The sequence below is a fragment of the Rosa rugosa genome, chromosome 7 (assembly GCF_958449725.1).
Source record: "Rosa rugosa chromosome 7, drRosRugo1.1, whole genome shotgun sequence".
Lineage (NCBI taxonomy): Eukaryota > Viridiplantae > Streptophyta > Magnoliopsida > Rosales > Rosaceae > Rosa > Rosa rugosa.
The window spans coordinates 39,853,474-39,879,149 of record NC_084826.1 but is presented as its reverse complement, the minus strand read 5'-3'; the positions used below and the strand labels follow the sequence as shown (position 1 = coordinate 39,879,149).

General features: G+C 38.9%; 1 protein-coding gene and 2 long non-coding RNA genes across 6 annotated transcripts; 2 read left to right on the top strand and 1 right to left on the bottom strand.

The window, feature by feature from the left end:
• On the top strand, positions 1-22,583 carry LOC133720112 (uncharacterized). The gene is made up of 3 exons (XR_009851693.1): positions 1-130; positions 22,069-22,196; positions 22,296-22,583. It is a non-coding gene; the product is annotated as an uncharacterized LOC133720112 (long non-coding RNA).
• On the top strand, positions 12,054-16,032 carry LOC133720111 (uncharacterized). Of its 4 annotated transcripts, XR_009851692.1 has the most exons (7): positions 12,493-12,850; positions 12,966-13,067; positions 13,198-13,266; positions 14,124-14,318; positions 15,215-15,302; positions 15,542-15,640; positions 15,890-16,032. It is a non-coding gene; the product is annotated as an uncharacterized LOC133720111 (long non-coding RNA). The 4 variants fall into 4 exon arrangements; XR_009851691.1 differs by having other exon boundaries at positions 12,054-12,850; positions 15,215-15,640; XR_009851690.1 differs by lacking the exon at positions 15,890-16,032 and having other exon boundaries at positions 12,555-12,850; positions 15,542-15,873.
• Positions 22,584-22,641: 58 nt separating the features above from the next.
• LOC133720109 (uncharacterized) lies at positions 22,642-25,161 on the bottom strand. The gene is made up of 3 exons (XM_062146291.1): positions 24,812-25,161; positions 24,508-24,576; positions 22,642-23,433 (listed from the first exon to the last, which is right to left on the bottom strand). The coding sequence occupies exons 1-3, from the start codon at positions 25,037-25,039 to the stop codon at positions 22,825-22,827; spliced, it is 906 nt and encodes a 301-aa protein (XP_062002275.1). The 5' UTR covers positions 25,040-25,161; the 3' UTR covers positions 22,642-22,824.
• Positions 25,162-25,676: the final 515 nt, after the last annotated feature.

The window sequence follows — 25,676 nt, the reverse complement described above, 5'->3', positions numbered from 1 at the left end:
CTCCTCACTATGTGGGCAGGGGAAGCCGTCATTTCGGAGCACCAAAGCCGTCACAGGGGATAACTGCTTTTGTTGATAGACAAAGAGGCATCGATATTTCCAGATCGCCCAGCAAATAAAGCTAATCAAGGTCAGAGCTTTTTTTTCTCTCCGTAGAGCTAGTAAAACCTTTGGAGATAATTTATAGTCATTTATCCACTAATGTGAAATGTTGTTTGTCAATTCGGAGTTCAAGGGGAGAGCCTCAACATACTGCCTCAAGCCATGGACATAGAAATAGGATATGTTCAACAGATTCCTCAAACCTCTCACAAACTGGGCAAATAGGATTCTGAGCCAGCTTCCTTCTATATAGATTCAGCATTGAAGGAGCAGCTCCATTAAGAACCTTCCAAAAAAAAGCATCTAATTTTTGGGAGAGTGTCTAGGCTCTAAATTTGCTTCCAGCCATTACAATTAATCATATGTGAGGAACTAGTATTAGGAGATAGGGATCTTTGTTGGCTTTTGTGTAATCTGTGATAACCAGATTTCACAGAATAGACGCCGTTTGTGTTCCATGTGACAGGACCCGCCCCGGATTTCACCCTGAAATCCGAAGTGGACCTGCGGGGCCCACCTTAGAAGAAATTTTGCCAAAAATTTGGCAGAACTTCCCCTAAAGTATTTCATTCCAATTTGCTTTGTAGAGGTCGAATTAACGAGTTGCATTTCTAGGGTTCTTCAGGTTTCGGGGCTTTTCTTCACTGGTTGGATTCGACTACTTCAAGGTAAAATCGGAATGTGTTGCTGTTGGGAAAATTGTTGGGTCTGTTGTGTTGATGCTATTGCCGGATTTTGGTGGTCATCGGAGGTAGTGGTCCACGAGCCGCCACTGTGGGTAGCGCGTGGAGGCGCGTAGAGCAGTGTTTTAATTCCGGTTTTTAGCCCATTAAATCCTATTAATTGTGTAGAGCTTGTATGTGAAATTTGGTAATTTTTGGAGAAACTTAGAATTATTTATGGATTTTGAAATTTAAGGTTTCGATTATCGAATTACGAGAATCCGACCGTCGGATATCTCTCGGTTCTGCCTTGGAACCTTTAAATTAACGAATTGGTATTAGTGGTATAATTTGGGCTAAATCCGAGGAGAATTGGGAGGTGAAATTATGAGGAGTTGATTTTAGGAATTGTATTAAATTATTGAAGAATTATTCATGGAATATAATTGTGTACAGGACGACGTACCGAGCTATTGCTCGATGACGGAACACGAATGCGTGATCGTCGGAATAGTACTGTGAGTGGACTTTTGTTTTTAAGTAAATGATGCATGCATTTATTCTTTGATTATGCTCTAATTATTTATCATTTTACATTTCGAGCATGTGATTTGATTTCGGAGATGGATTTCGTTTTATCTCATATAATTACTTTCGATAATGATTCGTTTCCGAAGTTGCTTATGATTTATAATTTTATTTGATGAATTATTTATTTCCGAGGTGATTTCCGGAATTTTACTTTTTAGTTATATTCCTATTCATGGATTTGAGATTTTTGGAAAGGTTTCGAAATGGGATTTCGATGGAATTATTTTCTTGTTTATTTATTTGATCCTTGGTTTTGGCATTGGGAATGCCTTTGCAATAATGTCGGTTTGAGAACTTTGTTTATTTGAAGATTTTATGGCGTGCGGGGTCACGTCATTGGAAATTCTTTTACGAGAAATGGGGAAGCCTTATGTATTTTGGATTTACTGGATTTTCGGTTATGTTTCCCTGTGCCATACTGAGGGGTGATTTTATCATGCTAGCATTGATTTTCCGCCTTTGTGGCGCGGTGATGGGATCACCGTAGCCCTTCCGCCTTTGTGGCGCAGGTTACTGTCTCTGTGACAGTAATTCTGTAGCCCAGTATCCTATCGCTACACTTAGTGGCGTAAGGGTATATTACGGGAGTTATGGGAGTTCTTTAGCCTGGGAGGCTATCACCCAAGCCTGAGTGGCTTATTCGTATGGCTATCATCTTCCCCTACTCATTATATTATTGCTGGGCTAGCGGGGTCTAGTCCGATTCCCTTAACCAGCGGGGCTGGTCTCATTTTCATGAGTATCAGAGTTCTTTCCTCTTTGCTTGGTTGTGGCTAGCGGGGCTAGTCGGTTTTCTTGAGCTGAACTAAAATTGTTGTGTTTCTTTAAATTGTTGCATGCATCGGATTTTTAAAAAGATAAATGTGGGAAAGTATAAACTCTTATGTTTTTACAATTATTTATTTTTGTCCACTCACGCTAACGTTTTTATGTACTTTCCCCTGGGCCCTTCGGTTTCAAATGCCCAGTTTGCAGGCGAAATTAGTTGAGGTCGGGCGTACATTGGAGTTGAGGCATAGACAACAGCGTGGCTTCCGCGTTTTTATTTGATTTAGGTTTTCCTTGATCACCCTTGCTATTAGATTTGCTCTGACTACCTGAGGAAATTAATGTTATTTAAGTTGTGTTTTGTGTCATATGATTTTGGTTGATGTTGTTTGGGGGAGCAGGGTGGCTCCAGGAGAATAAGGATGGATGATTTAGAAGTGTAAATTTTCTTTCTACAGGTTTTGGGTTGTCCACTTTAGGGGAAGTTCTGCCAAATTTTTGGCAAAATTTCTTCTAAGGTGGGCCCCGCAGGTCCACTTCGGATTTCAGGGTGAAATCCGGGGCGGGTCCTGTCAGTTGGTATCAGAGCATTAGGCTGTCAGATTCTGTAGACTTGTTCATATCTTGTTACCGTATATGCTTGACGTTACTCAGTACCTCCCGAGTGATGGCCCGACTGCAGCGGTTCCCCATCATATGCTCTTCGGTGCTGTTGTATTCATCAAGTGTGTACGGTACATGTCTTGTTGGTTTTCCTTGGATTTTATGCCTCCTGTACGCCGACCTCATAGGAATTTCGCTACGTATCGGATTGATTCATGTCATGCACCTTTCCCTAGTAATGGTAGAGTAAGGCTACTCTACAGATTCGAATTGTGCTATGTAGTAATTCGAGGAAATGTTGTGGTTATTTCTTCCTCGATGCCGGTAAGTTTGTTGGTGCTGGGTTTAAGGTGCGAGAACGGAGTTCGATTTCGTGTTTGAGTATCGGAGACGAGCGACTATGGCTTTGGGCTGTCTCCGAATAATTAGAATTAGAATTGTGGTTTGATGTGAGACTAATAGTAAATTTTGGTTCTAACCTTGAACCGAGTTACGGGGGATGTGTCATGTAGACGTGGTTGGTGTTGTGAGAGTCATTTTGGATTGATACTTTGCAATTTACAAAGACAACCGGATTGGAAATTTCCTCTATTTAGACATCTTGGTCTGTTGACCTGACCATGACTTGTGGACATAGTCTTGTCCAAGTGAAGAATATTGTCCGAGGTTTTGTGTTTTTGGTTAATGATTTTTTTTCGGTGAAATGGTTTATCGCAACTTCAGGGATTGATGATAGTGATCCTATTGGGTATCTATAGTGGTTCAAGCGAATCACTATATGATACGGAGTTTGATTCGAATTCTGAATCGTGGAGTCATAGGAATTGAAATGTAGTAAGTTCTGGTTGGAGTGATTGATAGATTGAATGGTTGAAATTTTTAAGAGTAATAAGTAGAGTAACTCTAAGGACATGGGTTTTCTCAGTTGACTCAGGAAGTATTTCATGTCATAGTTTGACCAGAGTTCTAAGTTATAATTTGAGTCAAACCCCTTATGGGTTGAACTTGAAATTTGATTGTTATGTGGTGGGACCACTTTCGGATCTTGGTATTGCTGGACTTGATGCGAGATGTTGGACGGGTGTTCTTCATCTTAAAAATTGGTGTTGCTATCAGGGGAGGATGAAGTGTGTAGCGAAATTTGGAAGTTGGAACCGATTAAAAGCACAAAAGGGAGTATTGAGGTTTTGAAAGGTTTCAGAAATTAAGGACATTAGGATCGTCTTACGACGGTTGCGATCACTTTTATTGCGCATGAGGGTACTGGTAAGTGTCATTGGATATCCATTTGGGTGAAATTGTTGAACTTGGGATCAAGAATATTAGTAGTGACGCCACGGGGTGTCCATAGTAATTCAAGTGGAAGTGCTAGGGATGTGGTTATGACCTTAGTTTAAATTTTTGAGTTATGGCGAAGGTTTGGTAGTAGCTTTCGTTGCGGGGCGACGCTAGTCGACAAGTTTCGGGATTTTGATAGCATTCAATGATGGGTTTCTCGATGAGTCTTTAGGGGACTATTGAAGAATTTCTTTCCTGCTTGTGGATTACGTTGTTGCTTCAATATCTCTTTTTCTTAAATCACGAGTTGATTTTCTTCTCTACGGTATTTAGGGTGCTTTACGCTCATGTAACACGATGCGCTTTTGCTTACTTATTGAACCATTTACAGGTTGCTTCAAACATAAGATTTTTCAGTCACGAATGGAGGTAAACTTTTCTTTTGGGATGATTAAGTTCGGCGGGGTTGCTATGGAATCGATCAAATTATTATGACTGGCAAGGTTTCAGTTTGAGAATCGTTCATTTTATGAATTGAATCTCTTTTATAGTTGGTCAACTCTTGGATCGGATTTGGAACATTTATTAGTGTTTTTGGTTACAGTGTAGTCCAGTAAAGGGGTTGGTACATACAGAGTTAGGAAAAATTTCCACAATGTTGTATCTGTAATAAAATTGTCATGAGGTTTTGTCAGCTGGTTTGAGATGTTGCTATTTGGGCTGGTGAAGTAGTTATAAGAGAGAGTTTTCCTAACTAATTAAGAAAGCTATTCTATTTTGGATTGAGCAAGATTCGAGTCTAATATCTAGTAATTCAGATTGTGGTGCTCTCGGTAGTGAGATTTACTGAGGTATATGATTTAGTCAGGTGTCAGAGTAGCGCAGTGGAAGTGTAGTGGTCCCATAACCTACCTGATTAGGAACTTTTGGGTTCGTTCGAGGTTAACCTTTGTGTGTTGACAACTATGGGACCTTTATGTGCACGACCTTGATTAGGAATTTGAGCACAAACAAACAAGGAAGGAAGGGATGTCTTGTGGTAACCAAGGAAGTTCTTTGTTTTGGAATTGTTAACTAACAATGACCATCTTGAGGTTATCAAGATACTGATGGTGAATGGGTTGGTTTTTCACTAAGCGACTTTTTGAGGGAGTTTTGGGTACTATAATTTTAATAGGGTGGTTTGTAACACCATTACCATGTGTTATCTTAGGTATGAGTATTTAAAGGAGGAATGGTCAAGGTTGAGATTGCGGATCTCATTATTTCTTGTTTAGTTTGATTTGTTTTTCAAGGAAAGATTTGAGGTGAAATTGCACACGATCCAATATTCTTCGAATTTCATACCTGGGCATATACCTACGATTTGTTTGAAATTAATTGACATCAGAAATGTGAATCCTCAGTTGCCTATGATTTAAATTGTGAGGTAGGCAGCGTTTGAGAAATTGTGGTGCAAGATTTGTTCACGTGGTATGGTCTTTGAAATTGTTGCTGTAGCTGGAACCATATTGAATCAGTGCTGTTTAGAGAGCAGATTTTCAATAGTAGTATCCCTAGCTTGGTAAAGGACAAGGGTTGCTTGGGAATGTCAATTTTGAGTCAAGGGAGAGAAGTTGACTATATTTAAGTACTTTGTAGTTTGATATTGATTGTTGGAATATTACCATCATGGAACATGAGGAAAAAAAAAAAAAAAAAAAGTGAAGTATTATGATAGTAGTACATGTGCAAAGATTTGAACATGAACAGGTGAGTAGTACCTGAAGGGTGTTGCCTTATGGTAGTCAAAGGTTATACAAAAAAAAAAAAAAAAAAAAAAATTGATCAAATTGAGCAAACTACCCTTTGATACTTGTGGTCACAGTGAGACCTTTACATGAAATGACATTTGATCAGAAATTTAAATACAAACAGACAAAAAAAAGTGTTGTTTTTGTGGTAGTTACGGAACTACTTGTCTTGGGCTTGTAGTAACTGTGATCACCTAGTGGTTATCACCACGTTATTGGTGAACAGAGTGGATCTTCACCATGCAAGTTATATGAAAAGATTATGGATACCTCTTTCCAACCGAGTGACTTGTAATGTCAATACCTTGTGTTTTCTGGGTTATAAACAGGTTGTGTTTTGCTTGAGTAGTTGGTATGGTTAGAGACTCTTTGGATTGTTAAAGTAGTGACGTGAGATTGTGAAGGTGAACTTAACCCAAGGAAGAGACGACAAGTTTAAAGTTTTAGAAAGTATTGAATGAGGATCGTTTCTCTTTAAGTTTGATCTCCTTTCGATCGGCCAATTCTTGGAACATTTTTTTTGAAACTAAGTTCTACGTGTTTGAACAGTACTTCGGGTTGAGGTGTACTCTTCAACGGTTTGAAATTTCGAGGACGAAATTTTTATAAGGAGGGGAGAATGTAACATCCCGTATTTTCATTTACCCGTTTACTAGTCATTTGGACGGTAAATGACAACTACTCTCACTTTTTACTCTAATTCGGTATTTTAGTGGCCCTAAAAGTTGACTTTTTGATCAGGCCAAAATTTGAGAAAACTTCCTTCTTGAAAGTCGTAGAGGACGTTAAACCGAGTCCGTGGACATGTGATACACCTAAATCAGAGTTCGTATGCGAAAGTTATGATTGATTTAAGAAAGTTACTGTTCATGGTAAGAAAATTATATATATAAGGAAATTTACTGTGGTAGGTTTCCAAAACCGGAAACCCACCTTTCTCTCTCCTCTCCCCCGATTTTTCCCTCTTTCTCCTTCAGGAAATTCTTCTTCCCTTCGATTGGCCGCCGTCCGGCCATCACCCGGCAGAAAGCCGGCCACCACAGGGTCGCCTCCTCCCCCTTGTCACGCTGGTGCCCTTTGTTTTCAACGATTTGGCCGGAAAAGCTCGGATCGAAGCAAAGTTCTCTCCGGCTGCAGTTTGGGGTTTTCGCCCATTTCCGGCAATTCCGGCCACCTCCGGCCACCAAGTTAACGTCGAAGGTTCGGTTTTTGATGGAGATCATTTCCCCTAAAGTATTTCATTCCAATTTGCTTTGTAGAGGTCGAATTAACGAGTTGCATTTCTAGGGTTCTTCAGGTTTCGGGGCTTTTCTTCACTGGTTGGATTCGACTACTTCAAGGTAAAATTGGAATGTGTTGCTGTTGGGAAAATTGTTGGGTCTGTTGTGTTGATGCTATTGCCGGATTTTGGTGGTCATCGGAGGTAGTGGTCGCCGGCGCGTGGAGGCGCGTAGAGCAGTGTTTTAATTCCGGTTTTTAGCCCATTAAATCCTATTAATTGTGTAGAGCTTGTATGTGAAATTTGGTAATTTTTGGAGAAACTTAGAATTATTTATGGATTTTGAAATTTAAGGTTTCGATTATCGAATTACGAGAATCCGACCGTCGGATATCTCTCGGTTCTGCCTTGGAACCTTTAAATTAACGAATTGGTATTAGTGGTATAATTTGGGCTAAATCCGAGGAGAATTGGGAGGTGAAATTATGAGGAGTTGATTTTAGGAATTGTATTAAATTATTGAAGAATTATTCATGGAATATAATTGTGTACAGGACGACGTACCGAGCTATTGCTCGATGACGGAACACGAATGCGTGATCGTCGGAATAGTACTGTGAGTGGACTTTTGTTTTTAAGTAAATGATGCATGCATTTATTCTTTGATTATGCTCTAATTATTTATCATTTTACATTTCGAGCATGTGATTTGATTTCGGAGATGGATTTCGTTTTATCTCATATAATTACTTTCGATAATGATTCGTTTCCGAAGTTGCTTATGATTTATAATTTTATTTGATGAATTATTTATTTCCGAGGTGATTTCCGGAATTTTACTTTTTAGTTATATTCCTATTCATGGATTTGAGATTTTTGGAAAGGTTTCGAAATGGGATTTCGATGGAATTATTTTCTTGTTTATTTATTTGATCCTTGGTTTTGGCATTGGGAATGCCTTTGCAATAATGTCGGTTTGAGAACTTTGTTTATTTGAAGATTTTATGGCGTGCGGGGTCACGTCATTGGAAATTCTTTTACGAGAAATGGGGAAGCCTTATGTATTTTGGATTTACTGGATTTTCGGTTATGTTTCCCTGTGCCATACTGAGGGGTGATTTTATCATGCTAGCATTGATTTTCCGCCTTTGTGGCGCGGTGATGGGATCACCGTAGCCCTTCCGCCTTTGTGGCGCAGGTTACTGTCTCTGTGACAGTAATTCTGTAGCCCAGTATCCTATCGCTACACTTAGTGGCGTAAGGGTATATTACGGGAGTTATGGGAGTTCTTTAGCCTGGGAGGCTATCACCCAAGCCTGAGTGGCTTATTCGTATGGCTATCATCTTCCCCTACTCATTATATTATTGCTGGGCTAGCGGGGTCTAGTCCGATTCCCTTAACCAGCGGGGCTGGTCTCATTTTCATGAGTATCAGAGTTCTTTCCTCTTTGCTTGGTTGTGGCTAGCGGGGCTAGTCGGTTTTCTTGAGCTGAACTAAAATTGTTGTGTTTCTTTAAATTGTTGCATGCATCGGATTTTTAAAAAGATAAATGTGGGAAAGTATAAACTCTTATGTTTTTACAATTATTTATTTTTGTCCACTCACGCTAACGTTTTTATGTACTTTCCCCTGGGCCCTTCGGTTTCAAATGCCCAGTTTGCAGGCGAAATTAGTTGAGGTCGGGCGTACATTGGAGTTGAGGCATAGACAACAGCGTGGCTTCCGCGTTTTTATTTGATTTAGGTTTTCCTTGATCACCCTTGCTATTAGATTTGCTCTGACTACCTGAGGAAATTAATGTTATTTAAGTTGTGTTTTGTGTCATATGATTTTGGTTGATGTTGTTTGGGGGAGCAGGGTGGCTCCAGGAGAATAAGGATGGATGATTTAGAAGTGTAAATTTTCTTTCTACAGGTTTTGGGTTGTCCACTTTAGGGGAAGTTCTGCCAAATTTTTGGCAAAATTTCTTCTAAGGTGGGCCCCGCAGGTCCACTTCGGATTTCAGGGTGAAATCCGGGGCGGGTCCTGTCACCATGGCCAAACAATCCGGTCATCACCCACACCCTCATCCTCACCAATAGGAACTGCTAGGATTTTTTGGACCTCTTGGGGATAGATGAGATGTGATATCTGATCTAAATTCCAAGAGTGACTATCCCAATCAATCAAGCAGCTGACCTTTTTAGGAGCATTCAGAGGGATAGAATCAATGACACAGATTTTGTCATGATAAGGAGGAGGGAACCATCTATCCTCCCATATGTTTATTGAGTAGCCATTGATGACTTGCCAGCTTGAGCCATTCACAATTAGATCTCTAGCTTCTAGCAAGCTAGATCACCCCTAAGAGGCTCGATATCCTTTGACAGCATGAAGGAAGTTTCCATTCGGGAAGTACCTAGCTTTCATTACTTAGGCCCAAAGAGAGGAGGGATCCTATATTAAACGCCAAGAGGGCAATATTGAACTGCTGCATATCCCTAAAGCCCATCCCACCATCATTTTTAGGCAATCCCAGATAGTCCCAGCTCTTCCAGTGCATCTTGGAACCCATATCAGTTGATCCCCACCAAAAATTCCCCAAAGCAGAATTTGTAACATCACAAATTCCTTTTGGGAATTTGAAACAAGATATAGGGAAGGCGGGTATAGCCATGGCCACCGATTTGATTAGTATTTCTCTTCCCGCCATTGACAATGGCCTCTGTTTCCAACCATTAATTTTGTTAGTAATTCTCTCCTTGATATACACCAGCGCCTCTTTTTTTTAACGGTCCTAAATAGTAGGTAATCCAAGGTAAGTCCCTGGGTTATCAACTACAACCATACCTAGCAATTCGCACATCAGTCGCTGCATTTGATAGGGAGTGTTAGGAGAGAAGAATATACTTAATTTTTCATTGTTGATCAGTTTACCAGAGGCTAAGCAATACTCCTTAAAAATTAGATTAAGCTGTCAGCAATTGTGGAGAGTAGACTTCAAGAAAAATAAAGCATCATCTACAAAAAAATAGGTGAGAAATAATCCGACAACTCCTGCTAAGATGAGTGCTAAGAAGAGAACCATCCCTTACTGACCTTGTTAGTCGAAGAGATAACACCTTACTGACAATTAGGGATAAAGGGTCCCTCTGCCTTAAACTTCTACCAGGAAGAAAGAAATTCCCTGGGTTCCCATTAAGAGCAATAGAGAACGAAACAGTGGTAACACAAGACATAATGACATTCACCCATACTCTGTTGAAACCAAACATCAGTAGAGCAACTTTTAGGAAATTCCACTCCACCCTGTCGTATGCCTTATTCATGTCCAATTTGAGGCCAAACTCATGATTGCCACCTTCTTTTTTCAATTTGAGGTAATGGTAAGATTCAAGGGCCAATAGAATATTGTCTTGAATCTATCGATCAGGGACAAAAGCATTCTGGTTGAGAGAGATTAGCTAAGGTAACAAAAGCTTTAATTTGTTGGCCAATAGCTTCGACAGAATCTTATAAGAATTATTGCACAAACTTATAGGCCGGGAGTGAGTAGTGCATTCCGGTTTAGGAATCTTTGGAATCAGTACTACTATATGAGTTTGATTAAGGCTATTCAATCTCATGCGGCTGGCTCCAAAATCATTTGAAGTATCATAAACCACTTCATTGTCAATATTCCAATACTTTTGGTAGAAAAGACTCGGAAACCCATTCGGCTCCGGCGCTTTTAGAGCACCCAACTGGAAAGCTGCCTCCCTAACTTCCTAAAGGGAGAAAGGGGCCAGAAGAGAGGCATTCATATCCTCTGTCACTATTGGGGTAACTCCCTTAAAAAATTCTCCCCAATATCTTGGCCCCGAAGCAGTGAAGAGGCGCTTGAATTGTGATTCAAATTCCCTTCGTATTTAACTTTCACCAGTAATCCAAACCTCGATGTCATTTTGTATCCTTAGGATGCAGTTCCTCTGTCTTTTTTGCAGAGTTGACAAGTGGAAAAACCTAGAGTTAGAGTCACTGGTCTTCAGCCATTTAACTCTCGATCTTTGATGCCAGTACTTCTCCTCTCTCAAACCTAGTTTCCCCAATTTACTAGATAAATCTTGTTGTGCCTCCGAACTAGTAAAGGGGTGGCTGGTTTGTAGCTCCTCAAGTTGTAGTGAACAATTCTGTATTTCAGTCTTGTTACATTTCGGGAACTTCCCCCTGCTCCAAACGTTAAGGCGGTTTCGACATCTCTTGAAGTTTGTCGACAACTGGGAAACATTAGGAAGGCTATCACACCTTTGCTAGCAATCTTTTATAATCTAATGGGAGTCAGCCTCATCTGCCCCATTAAAAGGATACTAGGATTTGTTTTTAAAAGGATTGGGTTGTGGTCCGATCCAATCCTAGGTAGGTGGGTAAGGCATTTTTCAGGCCAAGAAAACAATCAATGCTCACTCACTAGGGCTAGGGCTCTATCCAATCTCTCCTGCAATACAACAATTTCCTCCTCCTTTCTAGCCCAAGTAAACCTCTGCCCTTAAAGCCAATATCCAACAGATGATTTGTGTTTACAAAGGACTGTAGAAAAAGCCTACGATTAGTATGCCATGGAACCCCACCTTCCATCTTAGTTTGACAGACCAATTTATTTAGGGGAGTGAAATTTGCACTCCCCTTTTTGAAAACCACACACCCTCTTAATATTTTAATAATTTCTTTTGTTCTCCTTATATTTCTTTCCGACATTGCCCTTACAACCATAACTTTTTGACTCCTTCCATCTCTTTCCTCTCTCTCTCTCTCTCGGTGGAACCTCTCTCTTCCTTCTCATCATCTTCCCATTTCTCTGATCACACAATTATATCCTTCATTTGGTTTTGTTACCTGATCTGGAAATTACATTAATTAGATTATTTTCCTCTGATTGTCAATCTCTCTTAATCTTGATTTGTCTCGTGATTAAACAACCAAACATCTCCTCTCCTTTGCTTTCAAAATCTTGATTTGCCAATTTTACTTGATCTCTGGGCTCGTCTATGCCATGAGATCGAAATCTCAGCCACTGCCCAGATTCCGGTTGCAGCGGTGATGCTAGAACCCGTCAATGTCAAATCACAGCCCGACGCGTCTTCTCGCTTGCTCTCACCCCCGATCTGAGAAGAATATATCGAAATTGATCTACCCATTCTGAGATCAAAGAACCATTCGCCATCCCTGGACCACACCTCTGCCAATCTATTCCGGATCACCATCCTCTCCTGGACCGGAACGCAATGGCGAGAGCGCCGACAGTGTTTGGCCGGGAGAGATCGAACTCGCTTTCCTCTATTCTTCTTTTCTCTGTGCATGAGGCGCGTTCTAAAACCTTCGAATTGGTGCAAAACTACTTTATGAAACTAAATGAACAAGCACTGAGCCGCTTCGAATTGGGCTTTTCCAGTTCTTCTGCCATGATGGCTCTATTGGAGGATTATTATACATACATCTAAAGACGGATCCACTGTTATACTGTTCATTCTATAGTGACATCCGGGATTGTCGATTTTGCCCTTTCTATTTCCCATAATTACAAGCTGCCATTCTCTCCTTTTTTCTGGAAGCGTCCATCTACACCGACAGAGGCTTTTGTCTACATCAGCATCCATCAAATCCAATTCCAAAGCCACCATCTTTGCTGCATAATCAAGTTCAGAAGCACAACCATTCATCCAGAGAGATCAATTATCAAGAACGATTGAGAGAGAGAGAGGTACCGTCTGTTTCTCCAATTCAGACCAGAAACGACTCCAGCTCTGTTTTCGCAATCCAAGAGAAAGAAAGAAAATCTATTTCTAAACGACTCCAATCGTCTTCTTCAGCTTACAAGGTATGCCGATCTGTTTCTCTTTCACCAGAACTAGCTGTTAGAAATTTCTGATTTTCTAGGCATATGTTCAATATGATGCTCTAAAAATTTAATTGGATTACATCTATTGTTGCAGTGATGGAATCTACGAGCACTACGAAACGGGTCAAAAGATTGTTGGAAGGAGGATGTAAATCTAATCAATTTGATCAAGTTAATTCGAAGAGATGGAAAAGAAGTGGGTATTCCATTTCGTTTCTCCTCCTTTGTTTTCGCTGTTTATGGAAGTTGTTTTTTCATCACTGATCTATGAATAATCTGTACTTAAGTGTATAAACTAATTTGTATTGTTTGGTTTTTGGTTATAGTGTTTGAGGAACAAGTAGTCGAAGGATCGAGTACAGTTGGAAATGAAGATGCGTTTGCGATGCTGGCAGGTAATTATTTTCTCTTGGTTTCATGGAGAAATGCAATATTAGTGATAGTTAATTTTGCTTGGTTTCACTTGAATGTTGCTAAATGAATGCGATTATTATTTCATTATCTATTTTTGTCGAATAATATTTTACAGTGTATATTATTGACTGCTTAGCTATGCTTGGAGTTATGTCATTGTAGATTGTATCTTTGTTATGTTTTCGGTGTAGTTAGATGTTTTGATGAGAATATCCATTGTTGTTAAAGTTTATTCATAAATAATCTTATATATTTGACATACTTCTATAATGGTATAGTGCCTGCCAGTTTGAATCGGTAGAGCTGTTGGGAACTTTTAATGTATCATTGGCTGTTACGAACTTTTAATATATCATTGGCCATTAGAAACTTTTAATGTATCATTGGCACCAATGTTATTTATCTGAGCTTAGCTTACCTTGAGATAAAATTTGCTAAACATGGGTTGGCCATTTGTCTCCTTTGTTTAAAGAAATACTTTAAACTTGATAGCAGCTCTAATGAAGGAAATGAATTTGGTAAAACAAAAGGCAACTAGGCCGAATTGGATGTTCAAAGTTATGAGATGATGATAAAATGAAAGGAAAAAAAAAACATTATTCTGGAATAAAAGAGTATACAGAACCCATCGTAAGGATACTGTATATGTTTCTATATATTACCAGCTTTGACATTTTTCAATAGCTTCTGCAATGACCATGAAATGATGCTCCTACGAGATCTACAGAGATTGGAAGCAGTTCTATAGGTTTCAAGAGTACATCTACAGTGACATGTCGGTTCTGCCCTTAGATTTTTCCCACAATTTCACGCTGCCATTGGTGTATAAATCTGTCAGGTCTCGAAGCTTCTATCAACTCCCAGACGATGAACTGAGCCACCAAGATCAATGGCGATTCCGCCATTCCTTCCCCCTCTATATATAACCAAAATCTCTGAGTCTTGGTTTCTTCAGGAAGCCTCTGTCAACGCCCGTCTTCATTGTTTCACAACATCAAACGCAGCCATCAAAATCAACAGCAGTGAAAGCCTGGTAAGATTGGAGCTTAATAAAATCAATATCCCCGTCATATCTATTCATCTGATTTCCTTTGATTGGTTATTTCTTTTCACTTTCCTAATTATGCTAATCGATTTCTCACCTTTTACAATCTGTGAAGATGAAAGTTTTTGTTATCTCTTTCTTTCCTTAATTGAAGCTTATCTGATTAAATTGTTTTATTTTGTACGCTCTGTTTTCCATTTACAGTAGTTCCAAAAACCAAATTATTTTAATACTCTCAGATAGAAAGGTTGGGCTGAAAACAAATGGAAGAAGTTTGGTTTTCAAATCTTATCTCCCAGATTTGATTAAAATTTGAGATTTTGATTCTTTGATTTGACGTCAGATTTGCAATTTTGATCATAAAGTTTACATTATGATTGATGGTTTGTAGATTAATCTGATGGATACTTTTCAGAGTGTTTGGATTTTGTCTTCATTGAACTTTTTGAGAGCCTTAATTCCAGAAAAGAAACATTTTTGTGCAATTGCATACATAGAAATATAGAAGTGTAATCCTATGAGATTGTTCGCTGTGTTTCGGGAAGCATTGGAACATTTGGCATCTATTGATCTGATTGAGCTATGTAAAGAGGCTAAAGGCTATGCCAACTTCAGCGTATACAGTCTACGCTCAAGTCATATGTGTGTTGGAAAACATTCTTTGTAAAAATGTAAATTCTATAGGAAGCTTCCTGATTGTAATTCTTCTTTTTGCTTAGTTATTGCAATTACTGATTCTGCTTTCTATAATTGTAAATACTTGCTTCCAACTGTTTTTAGTAATTTTCAAATGCTTACCTCTTTACCTTTCTGTTGAAGTATGGTTTGTTCGTTATCTATCTACTTTTGTTTGTTCATTAGCATAATGAATGTGTTTGGTTCAGGGTCACCCAGCTGAGTTGGCTCATAATAAGAAAGTCCAGAATCTGCATTTGGGGAATGATGTGGATCACTAGATGGTCAGATCTGAAGGTTATATGCAGGAAACTAAAGCTTTTGTTTGTATAATTTTGTTTCTTCATTTTGTCTTACTATGGTTGTTTCTTCTATTCTGAGGTAGGTACTTGATTCATTGGTTACTCTGAAAAATCCCTATCTGAAGTAGGAAATGGTTTAAGGACAGTCTCTGTGTAGCTTATGATATATATTGTATGGTGTAATATGAGCTTTGGGTATATAAAATGGTGCTAATTTTATTCTTTAAATGGCAGTACATTCTTTAGGAACTGAAGGAATGAAAAAAGATGGACAACAAATCCTGCTAGCAGATAAAGATTGAGTATATACTCTTCTGTGCGAGTGACATCAAGGTAAATCCCGCTGAAAATAATATGGTGACTGAATCCCCTCCTGTATTTGATTTTACTTTTTAGTTGTTTTCTTTTCATTGGTTTATGTTATTTGTGGCTGGGATGTCATTATTTCCAGTTTTTGTCGATCAACATTAGGATTTGTTTGTTGTCTTGCAAGTTTTCGTGCTTTTGAGGTGAAATTGTTACCTTTTTTTTATGTTTTGGAGATGATCGAAACAATGCTCATTATAGATTTTCTGTTTGCAGCATGTTTTGGAGACCCTTCAAATCACTTTTAGATTAATGCTTTTTTATTTTTTGATGAGTTTTTCTTTTTTAAACTCTATTTTCCTCTCGCAATTTGTAAAATAACAAGAAATCAACAATTTTAGTTAACGCTTATTAGATTATGAGTTACTCTATTACGTATAAATTCAGGAAAAAAAAACTCTGTATAGGAAAACAACCCGCAGCATCGCGCGGGGCTCAATTGCTAGTGAACTACTGTATTCATAATTTCGGTTTGTGTTTATTTTCCCCAAATTTCATTTCTGGTATAAATTAGCCATCTTTGTTTTCATTTGTTTTAATTTTTAAGTGGGTTTTTCAATGAATTGAGTTTTGAATAATTAGTGATTGAGTAATGGGTTTGCAATAGTTTTCCCCAAATTGAAGTACTGTTGTTCTATATTGAATTGGATTTTCAGTGAATCAAGTTTTACCTAATTAGTAATTGAGTAATGGGTTTGTGTAATGTGACACGTACTAGGTAGGAGGTTGCAGATGGGTTTCCTTTTGAAATGGTAGACAATGCCGGAGAGTAGACCGTAATGCTCAGAAGAGAATTTGATGGAGAAACCATCAAAGTGGTTGTCTATATTCCAAATGTTTCTTCCGCTGAGGACAATGATAATGAGGAGGAGAATGAAGACACTGGGATTCCAATGGTTGTGAGTGTTTCAATAGATAAGAGACTCTCGTTGTCTAGAAAAGAAAGAGAGAAGAGGAAGAGTGTTGTCGTGATTTTGGAGAAGAGAACGAGAGAGAGAGAGAGAGAGAGAGAGAGAGAGAGAGGGGAAAAAAATCTGACTTTTGAGGGTATTTTAGGAAGTGTAAAAAGATTTGGGATGAAATATTATTAAAAAAAATGAAATGGGGTGTGGTTTGCAATTTTGGGTGTGCAAATTTCACCCCCCTTTATTTAAATCCCCAATAACGAGCCAAGGAGAATTATCTCCTCGGCCTTGATTATACCAAGACTCCCAGAAAGCAGCCTTCTCTAAATAGTAAGGAGGTCCATACATCCATGTGATTCGAACCTTTACAGCTATATTAAGCACCGACCTCTGTATCAATCAAGTATTTTGAATGATTAACAATATCGACGATAAAGTCCTCATTCCACCAACGACTGAGCCTACCAGCCTTGTTTATAGGGTCAACGTTGAAACCGTTGTAGCCCCCCCATACTGTTTCTAACTTTATCAACAAAAACACTTCCCTGATGAGTTTCTAAAAGAAAAATAAAATTTGGACATTGGGAGTGGGTAATCTCCCGTAGTGTCTGCTCTGTCAAGGACTTCCCCAAGCCCTGACAGTTCCAAGATAGGCATATCATTAAGGCCTTGCAACTGAGTTCAGCCAGCCGCCACAGCCCCGGAGGTGGGTGAGGTCCTCCGCATATCATTAAGGCATTACAGTTTCAGAAATTTGTTGTTTCTCAATATCTCTCACTACTTGATCACCATCAGAAAGAGGACCTGAATTGTGAGGGTCCTCAGTCATATTCGACTCAGCAATCTGTCCAAACATGTCATTTTCAGGAAGAGAGCGGACCTTTCCTCTCCCTCCTCTTACCCTCCCTCTACCTCTACCCCTTTCTCTACTTGTAGATAACCTTAGAGATGGGCTGTGGCTGACTTTGGCCTTTTTTGTGGAGCATTTCTTGACTGTAGCTTCAATGTTTGCTTTTGGTTGCCGCTTTCTCTTAATGGGGGTGTCCTAAGATAACTTCATCTTTCCCTCCACAGTTGATTGCAATTCTACCAACTTTATTGAGTCAAGTCTCTTAGTACTTAGTCTTGGGCCCTTCAGAGAGTTAGTTGTAAGGGGAATGGGGAACCAAGGGTTGGCAAATAGATAATCCTCTTTTTTATTGAAAGCCCAGAGGGGTACACATTTTGGATCAGCCCTTATACTCAACCCACTGAAGGCCCGAGATATACTCCCATTTCTGGAAAAAAAAAAAAAACCCATGTGCATCTGGATCCTACATGCTGGGTCTATCCAAAGGCAACTTTCGTTTTTATATCACAACTGTTGATAATGACTTCTCTTTGCTTGTAAGTGGAGGCATGGCAGTTACGTCGCTGTCAAGGATTGGCAGTGAGCCCTTTGTGAGACATCACCCTCAGAAGATGCCTTCTCCTTTAACTTGGAGACCCCATTCAAATTTTCTGACCTGTTGCTCTGGCGAAAAATCCGGTTATTGAAATATAGGGATACTCTAGAGAGAGGGTGGCCTGAGTGAAGACAGGTTTCTGTGGAGGAGCTGCTACTAAGGAGTGGTCATAAACAACCCCCAACTTGATAAGAAGAGGATGTTTTCTATGCCTACACGAGGATATCATATGGCCAAGCCGGCCACAATTGAAGCAGAAATTCTTCAAGTTTTCATATTACAGCCTCACCTTTGCAACAGAAGAGTCAGGTTTTGGTAGCTGCACAAATGTTGCTAAGGGCTTCCTAGTATCAAAGTCAATCTGTAATCTCATAAAGCCCTTATTACCAGCCACTAGGCGGTCTTCAACTTCAATCACAGAGCCAAGCAAATTCCCCAACTTACGGCCATTGTTGACAGAGATAAGGTCCAGAGGCACACCATGTGCCTGAATCCAATATACAGCTCTATTGACCTTAATATCATCAATTGAATGATAATGAGGCCAGTGTCGGACCTTGAAACAATACCCTTTGATGTTCCAAGGCCTGTCCTCGATCAATTTCCGAGCAAGCTTCTCATATCCGACTGTCAGACAGTAAGTGTTCTTCTTGACCCAGATAATCCGGATCTGACCAAGGGATTTCCAGATGCCCATAAGCGTAGCCTTAACCCCACCTTGTCCAGGTTCTTCATCAGCAATTAGTACTCCACATAAGTTGATGCCAGACTCAATATCCATGAAATCTACACTCTGTTCAAAGTTCAGAGTCATAGCTTCAATGATGCCTTCATCCTCGAAAGGGATTTCCTCTTGGGGAGAAGAAGACGATTCCATATTTGATGTATAAGAGAGACAAGCTCTTAAGAATATCCACAGAATGGGGATAAAGTCTTAACTCAGGAATGAGCAGGCTAATAAAGACACAATAAGTGTACTAGGAATCTCAAGACAAATAAAATCAAACAGAAGTAATAATTCTGGACAGTAGAGAGTAGGTGAGTCATTACATAGGGTTCAGATTCTATCTCTTTTGTAGGAGCTTGACTCCAAAGGGAGAAGTACCAAAGCGCATAGAAGAATGCTCCCTTCTTGATAGACAAGGAGGGCTTCATCAGTTTCGCTAATGATTGAGAGAGCTAAAAGACAATGTTGAGAAAAGCGGCAGTTCTCATCAATAGGATTTTCACAAATGGAGGAACATAGGAAGATTTCGCCGTAGTTACTCTTAAGTCCATTACGATTGTATTTGATATTTTGAAAATTTTATATAAGGGTAGAAATCAAAAATAGTGATGTAGGACGAGAATGGACCCGATTCAATCAGAAAACCATAAAAGTAAAGAAGCGGCATAGAATCAAGAAAAGTGATTGGAAAATAGGTAACTCACGTGTAAAGAGGTTATTAGCTGCTGGAATATTCAAGAAAAATTGGTTTTGGACTTTTTGGGTTTCTCGTGCGAAAAGTCAGGTTTTGATTTTGAATCAGATTTGACTAACTTTTGGCCAGAATGTCCGTTTGAGACGCATGATACCTTTCCAGAATGGGAACGACGAGATCTTCAAGACTCACTTTAGTGAGCCCTAACGGATTTAGGCCAAAATATGTCGTTTTAATTATCCGATTCGGGATTTAATATTTTAGGCTAGTTTTGCATTCTTTTTATTTTAGGTTTTCTAGTTTGTTTTGTTTTTACCCATGGGCTTTAGGGTTCAATGTTAGTTGCCCTAGGATTTTATTTCTCTTATTTAAGCAGCCGTATGTGGCTACAGAACGCATCTTTTATCTTATTATCAATAAAATTGAGATTATTCTCTTTTTATCTCTGGTGGACTCCAGAACCCTTTTGCTTAGCAGGTTTATTGCTGGTAAACCTAGTTATCAATCCGTCTGCGTCAAATAGTACATGAACTATACCTCTCTATCTTATTGATAGTACCTGAATTTTACTTTTTGTCGCAACTAGTACCTGAACTCTTCGAGTTCTTTTGAAATGGTACCTAAGGCCACATTCAGTCACCGATCTAGTCAAAAATGACAAGTGAGGAGCACGTGTCTTATTCATCAAGGTTAAAATATGACAATTTGTACTAGTCGTTAACTGTATCATGGCTCGAGCCATTATCTTCTTCTTCTCAATCTTTGATCTATGAAGCAAAAACCCAAAATTCTTATCTCAAAACAAACAATTAATGAACCCAAATACCAAACATGTGCCTAATAATTAATGTCAATTTTTGGTGGGTTCCCAAAGTGTGGCAAACCCCTCTCCTTCCGGATAGAGGGTGGGACTTGTTCCCTACATTGTTTGCCTCCGAGGAGCTAATATCGCCTAATCCCTTATTCATTAAAAAAAAATGTGCCTAATAAATGAGACACGTGTGCCTCACGTATCATTTTTTGCCGGAGTAGTGAGTGAAGGTGGCTTTAGGTACCACTTCAAAAGAACTCGAAGAGTTTAGGTATTGGTTGTGACAAAAATAAAGTTCATGTATCATCGATAAGATAGAGGTATAGTTCAGGTACTATTTGTGATTTTTTCCCTTTATCTAACTCTAGCACTGCAGTGTTTCTGAAGCTGCTTCTAAAAGTACCTTCCAGTCAGCTTTTGCTTTTGGCTCTGAAAAGCCTTGGGTTAGTAAAAAAGTAGGTATTTTATGCTTGACCAAACATCTGCCGGAGACTGAACAAGAGACTCTGGCCAACCATCTTTTGCTTTTGGCTCTAAAAAGCCTTGGCATAGTAAAAAAGTAGGTATTTTCTACTTGACCAAACCGGTGATGCTACAAGAGACTGAACACCCTTTGGGTGCCTGTCTCTTCGATCCCTTGATGGATCTCACTTATCTCTCTTTTCAACTAGGTTTTCTAGTTGATTTCTTGGGAGATGAAGGTCTTCTTGTTGGAGATGGTTTGAGTTCTATGGTTATAACTTTTGTTTATGGAAATTTGTCGGATGGGTACTTCGGAATCGCCATCAAACCCCTCAACGATCTCTTGATCTGGTTGGAGTTTGCTTCTGGTGGCTCTGTTCTCCAGGGCGGCAGCGCTGCTAGTTCTTCATCGTTGACGGCAACTGTATTGGCTAACCAAGATCGTGGGCTTGCCTGGTTTAGGCCCACTATGTTTGTTTCCTTCTTGTTTCGTTTGGGCCTTTGTTGTCTACTTATGTTTCTATCTGGAAGGCCTAGTTGTCTTTCTTGTGTAATAGTTTCTCTTCTTTAATATATCAATTCTTGTTGATTGCCAAAAAAAAAAAAAAAAAAAAAACATATGCTCTGCGTTTAGGGAGACTTTTAAACTCCTTAAATTATAAGCAGAGCACCTGCAGATGTGTTTTTATTTTTATTTTTTTATTTTACTTTAGCTTTTTTATGTCTTCTCATCCAACTTGAAATATGTTGCCTCATTGTTCGGAGAGAAAAACACAATGTCACAATGTTATTTGGGTAACACAGCAGATATGCCAGCCATGTTTTGTCTTATTTCCTTATGCTACAAGGATTGACAGACTTGGGCCTTGCAAAATGAAATTCCGAAAAGATGCAAAACTCATCGAAATTTGCCTTTTATAGCCTAAATCTAAAGTTAAAAAGAAAATGAAAATTAGCTTGTTGCAACTTGGAGACTCAAACCCAGATGTTTTCAAACAAAGCTGTGTCTGCCAACTATGTTATGGCAAGCTTATGCTGAGTTATCACGTTAGATTACATTTGATTATAGTTTAGATCATAACATGAGAAAGTGGAACTCATCTATGATCTATGTATATCCAGGATGGAAAACGACTAGTCTAATAGCCGCTGACCAGTAATACGAATAGTTGTAGGTGAAACCAGCCAGCCACCCACTACTGACATCTTGATCAGTCATTCGTTTCTGTTTTGTTTGGGGAACTTGAATCCACCCCCTCCGGAAACCAGAATACAAAAGCTGGCAATTCTTCTGGTTGGTCTTCCAAACATATAACGTGTCCTCTGAGATTCATCTTGGTCTTCTTTTCAGCCATTCTCGCAGGATATTTTGCATGGAGAACAGTTTCTTCTTATCCAGAAACTGATAACATCTTACAGCAGGCTTCTACCGATGAGAGTGTATCATCAAGAACAGATGAAGGATATAATTTCAGAATGGTATGCTTAATTTCTTCTATTGATTTTTCTGCAACCTTCTTTTTTCTTTTTCTTTTTTGCAGTAAACCTAATGGTAAATTATTTACGTTTTGAATTCAGATGATGCAGACTGGCTTCTGGGTATTCACTGACATGGGCGAGTGGGAGATACTAGTGGAGGAATATCCACAAGATGAAAGAAGAGAAAGTAACAAGCTGCTAATTCTCACTTCTTGTTTTCTTTCTTTTAATCAACGGATGCAAATCTTCTGGAATTCTTCGTTTCCTGATTCTACTTGTTTAGAAAGGAAGCCAATGGACTTCTACTTCCATGAAAACAGGCCTTATGTATTGGAAGACTGAACTTTTGCACATAACAATACTTACAGCAGCCAGTTGATGCAGATTTCTTTTTCTTCTTTCAACTCTACTTTGACACCAAAAAATAAATAAAAACTAGGCTATCTCAAAGAGCATGAATTACCATTTTCGTCATAAACAAATAACCAGGTTAATTCATACAAACTTATGTACAGCAATTTTTTCTTTTTTTTTGTTCCCTTTTGAAAAGAAAAAAAAAATGAATGATTGGGAGAAGTAAGAATATCTATATAATAATTACATTGAAGATGAAGCAGCAGATATGGTTTTAATTCAAATCACCTTGTAGCTTGATAGACATGTAGAGGAGTGTAAGAAGAGCACCTTGCGGAAGTGGTGCAAATCTTGCAAGATTGGAGCCAACCCACATGGCTACCACCACCAGAGCAACCATACTGCTGCTGGTTTTTCCACAAACCCAACTTGCAAAAGATAAACACAGAGTGAGCAAGATACCACCCCTCCCACCCAAGATCCATGCAATGACATAACCAATCTTATATCCAGCATCCAACTTCCTATCAAACAAGGCCATCAAACTACTAAAAGTGAGAGACAAACGGGATCCAAACGTCTGCAATAAAAACAGAGATACAAAGGCAGATCTAAGCACTTCGCTGAAGGAACCTCTCTCCTGGGATGGTTCTCCTTCAGATGCTTCATCTGGTTTACCATATGATGTCTCTCCATTTACATTATAATGTTCCCATTGTCTCTCACGTTTAATCTTCTGCCTCACCTCAGCCCACTTATAGATCCTTACACCATCTTCGAATTCAGGACTGTCGTTCCGTTTTCCTCTATATTGTCTACCAGTCTCTTTCTGAAATTTAAGTTCTTGGTCATACTCAATCCTGGTTGCTTCATTAGATAGTATCTGTTTATAGGTAGAAAACATGATGAGGTTCTCAGTCATTTCATCTACTAAAATATGAACAAAATGGGGAAATGAGGTTTACGAGTCATGAACAGCATTTCTATCATGAGTCCTGACCGAGTTCGTATTAACATCCTCAGTCATAAAAACAAGAAATATCATAAGTAATGCTTTGACTCACTTTTTCCAGACTTCCAGGGAATTCAGAAAAATGCAGTTATGTGTTTGAAATTTACAGTTCTCAGCTAAGTAATTTGGAGATTTGATAACTTAGAGATGGATGAATAGAAGAGGTAATTTCGATTCGGAGAAGGAGAACTAGAATAAATATAGGGGTGAGAAGAGAGACTAGCAAGACAACAATAAATATATAGAAGCAAGATAACAAAGATTCAAGACAATTTTTATTCAATCATTCAAGCATTCCACAATATAGCAATGCCTCTATTTATAGAGACTAAAATAACTCTGGAACAACTAGCATAAGATCATTCCTAATAAACCTACTTTTGACAAATACCAATAAGACCCTAACTTACCAATTTCTAAGACAGCTTCCCTAAGATAATAAACGTTGGTAAGTTAGTAACTTACCAATTTTTATTGACCCCCAACAAAAGGACCGATATTTTATAGTATTCTGTACCATTAAAACTGTAGGCGACTAGAAAAGAAAAGTGAGGTGCTATTCAAACATTTCCAGCCTTTCAACCCTTACAAAGACACTGATGAAAAAGCAAAATAAATCAGTAAGCTCAAAGTTTATAAACTAAAATATATTACATTCATTGCATTCATATTTAATAACAAACAGAAAGCCTGGGCACATTCGATGTTTGTGCAACATGATAGGATTTGGGATTGAGACGTATGGGGTAGATTGGTTGAGACTTTTGAGAGAGTAAAAGAAAGAGACTGATCCAAAATTGACCAAACCATACTTGGTTCTTCTATTTATTGTTATGGACCTTCAACTTACTGGATATTGGAACACTCCGCATTGGTATGGTAACAAAAGTTTCTTTATATCATACATCAGAGAAGAGAAAAGGTAAAGCATTAATTATAACTCACCTCATATGCTTGACGGATGCTCTTGAATACTTGTCCAGCTTGAGAATCCTTGCTAACATCAGGATGATACTGCAATAAATCTTATCGATTGTTAGCGCCTGTCTAAGAAACTTGGTATTTTCCATGAATGCAGTAGAGAAGAAAATATTTAAAAAAAAAAGTGTATCCACAAATCCAAGTATGCCTAGCACAAAGGCATGACAAGTGATAAGCATGTGCTGCAATAGTTAGAAATTCACAAGCAATAAATCCTTGAAATTGGGAGCCTCCGCCTTGTGTAGTCTGAGGGGGAGGGAGAGAGTACCTTGCGAGCGAGAAGGCGATAAGCCCTCTTGATATCGGCGGAGGTGGCATAGCGTGTAAGGCCCAGAACACCGTAGTGATTCTGGTGGCCGCCGTTTACTGATGATGATACCGTAATCCGCCGAGCTCTGCCTCCTCCTCCTCTTCCTCTGGGACATGGTCGTATCGAATTACTGAAACTCAAGGCGCCACTGATGGGTATGCATCCCACCAGGACCTGCCCTACCATCTGCAAATGCTACTGCCCTGCCCTCCTCTTCTATTTTGCCCCTAAATTAACGGCCCCGTTCTCTTGTGGTTCCTTTTTTCGATTCAATATTGACATCTCCGCTATTTCTCTTTTGTTTTTATATCTCACTTCCAACCTTGGTCCGGACTTATTTTTCCGTTAAATTTCTTCTTATTCAAAGACCTACAGAGAGCAAGTTCAGCGGTCTCAATTTTTAACTGGTCTCCATGTCATCAAAGTGACTTAGGTCACCAAGTGGACGAAATTCACTAAGAGCAAGTTCAATTTTAATTTATTTATTGTAATTTTTGATGTAAATAGATAGTAGTGATACATTATAGATAACCTACCAACAATATCATTAATTATTTTAGATGAATAAAAGAAATCATTTTGAATTTATTCTTTTTTATAGGAAAATTTTTAGAACTTTTTTACTACCGTTTATTACCGTTATATATAAATACATAGATATTAATTAAATACTCATGAATATTTATCCAAACTTTTCACAAGGTGAAATCTGTAATTTGTGGACTTGATAATAAAATACGCGATGCGACGAGTCCGTGAGAATTTTCGGGGAATTTTTCGAATACCCGAACTAATTTCTACGCATTTCAGAAGTTTTGAAATT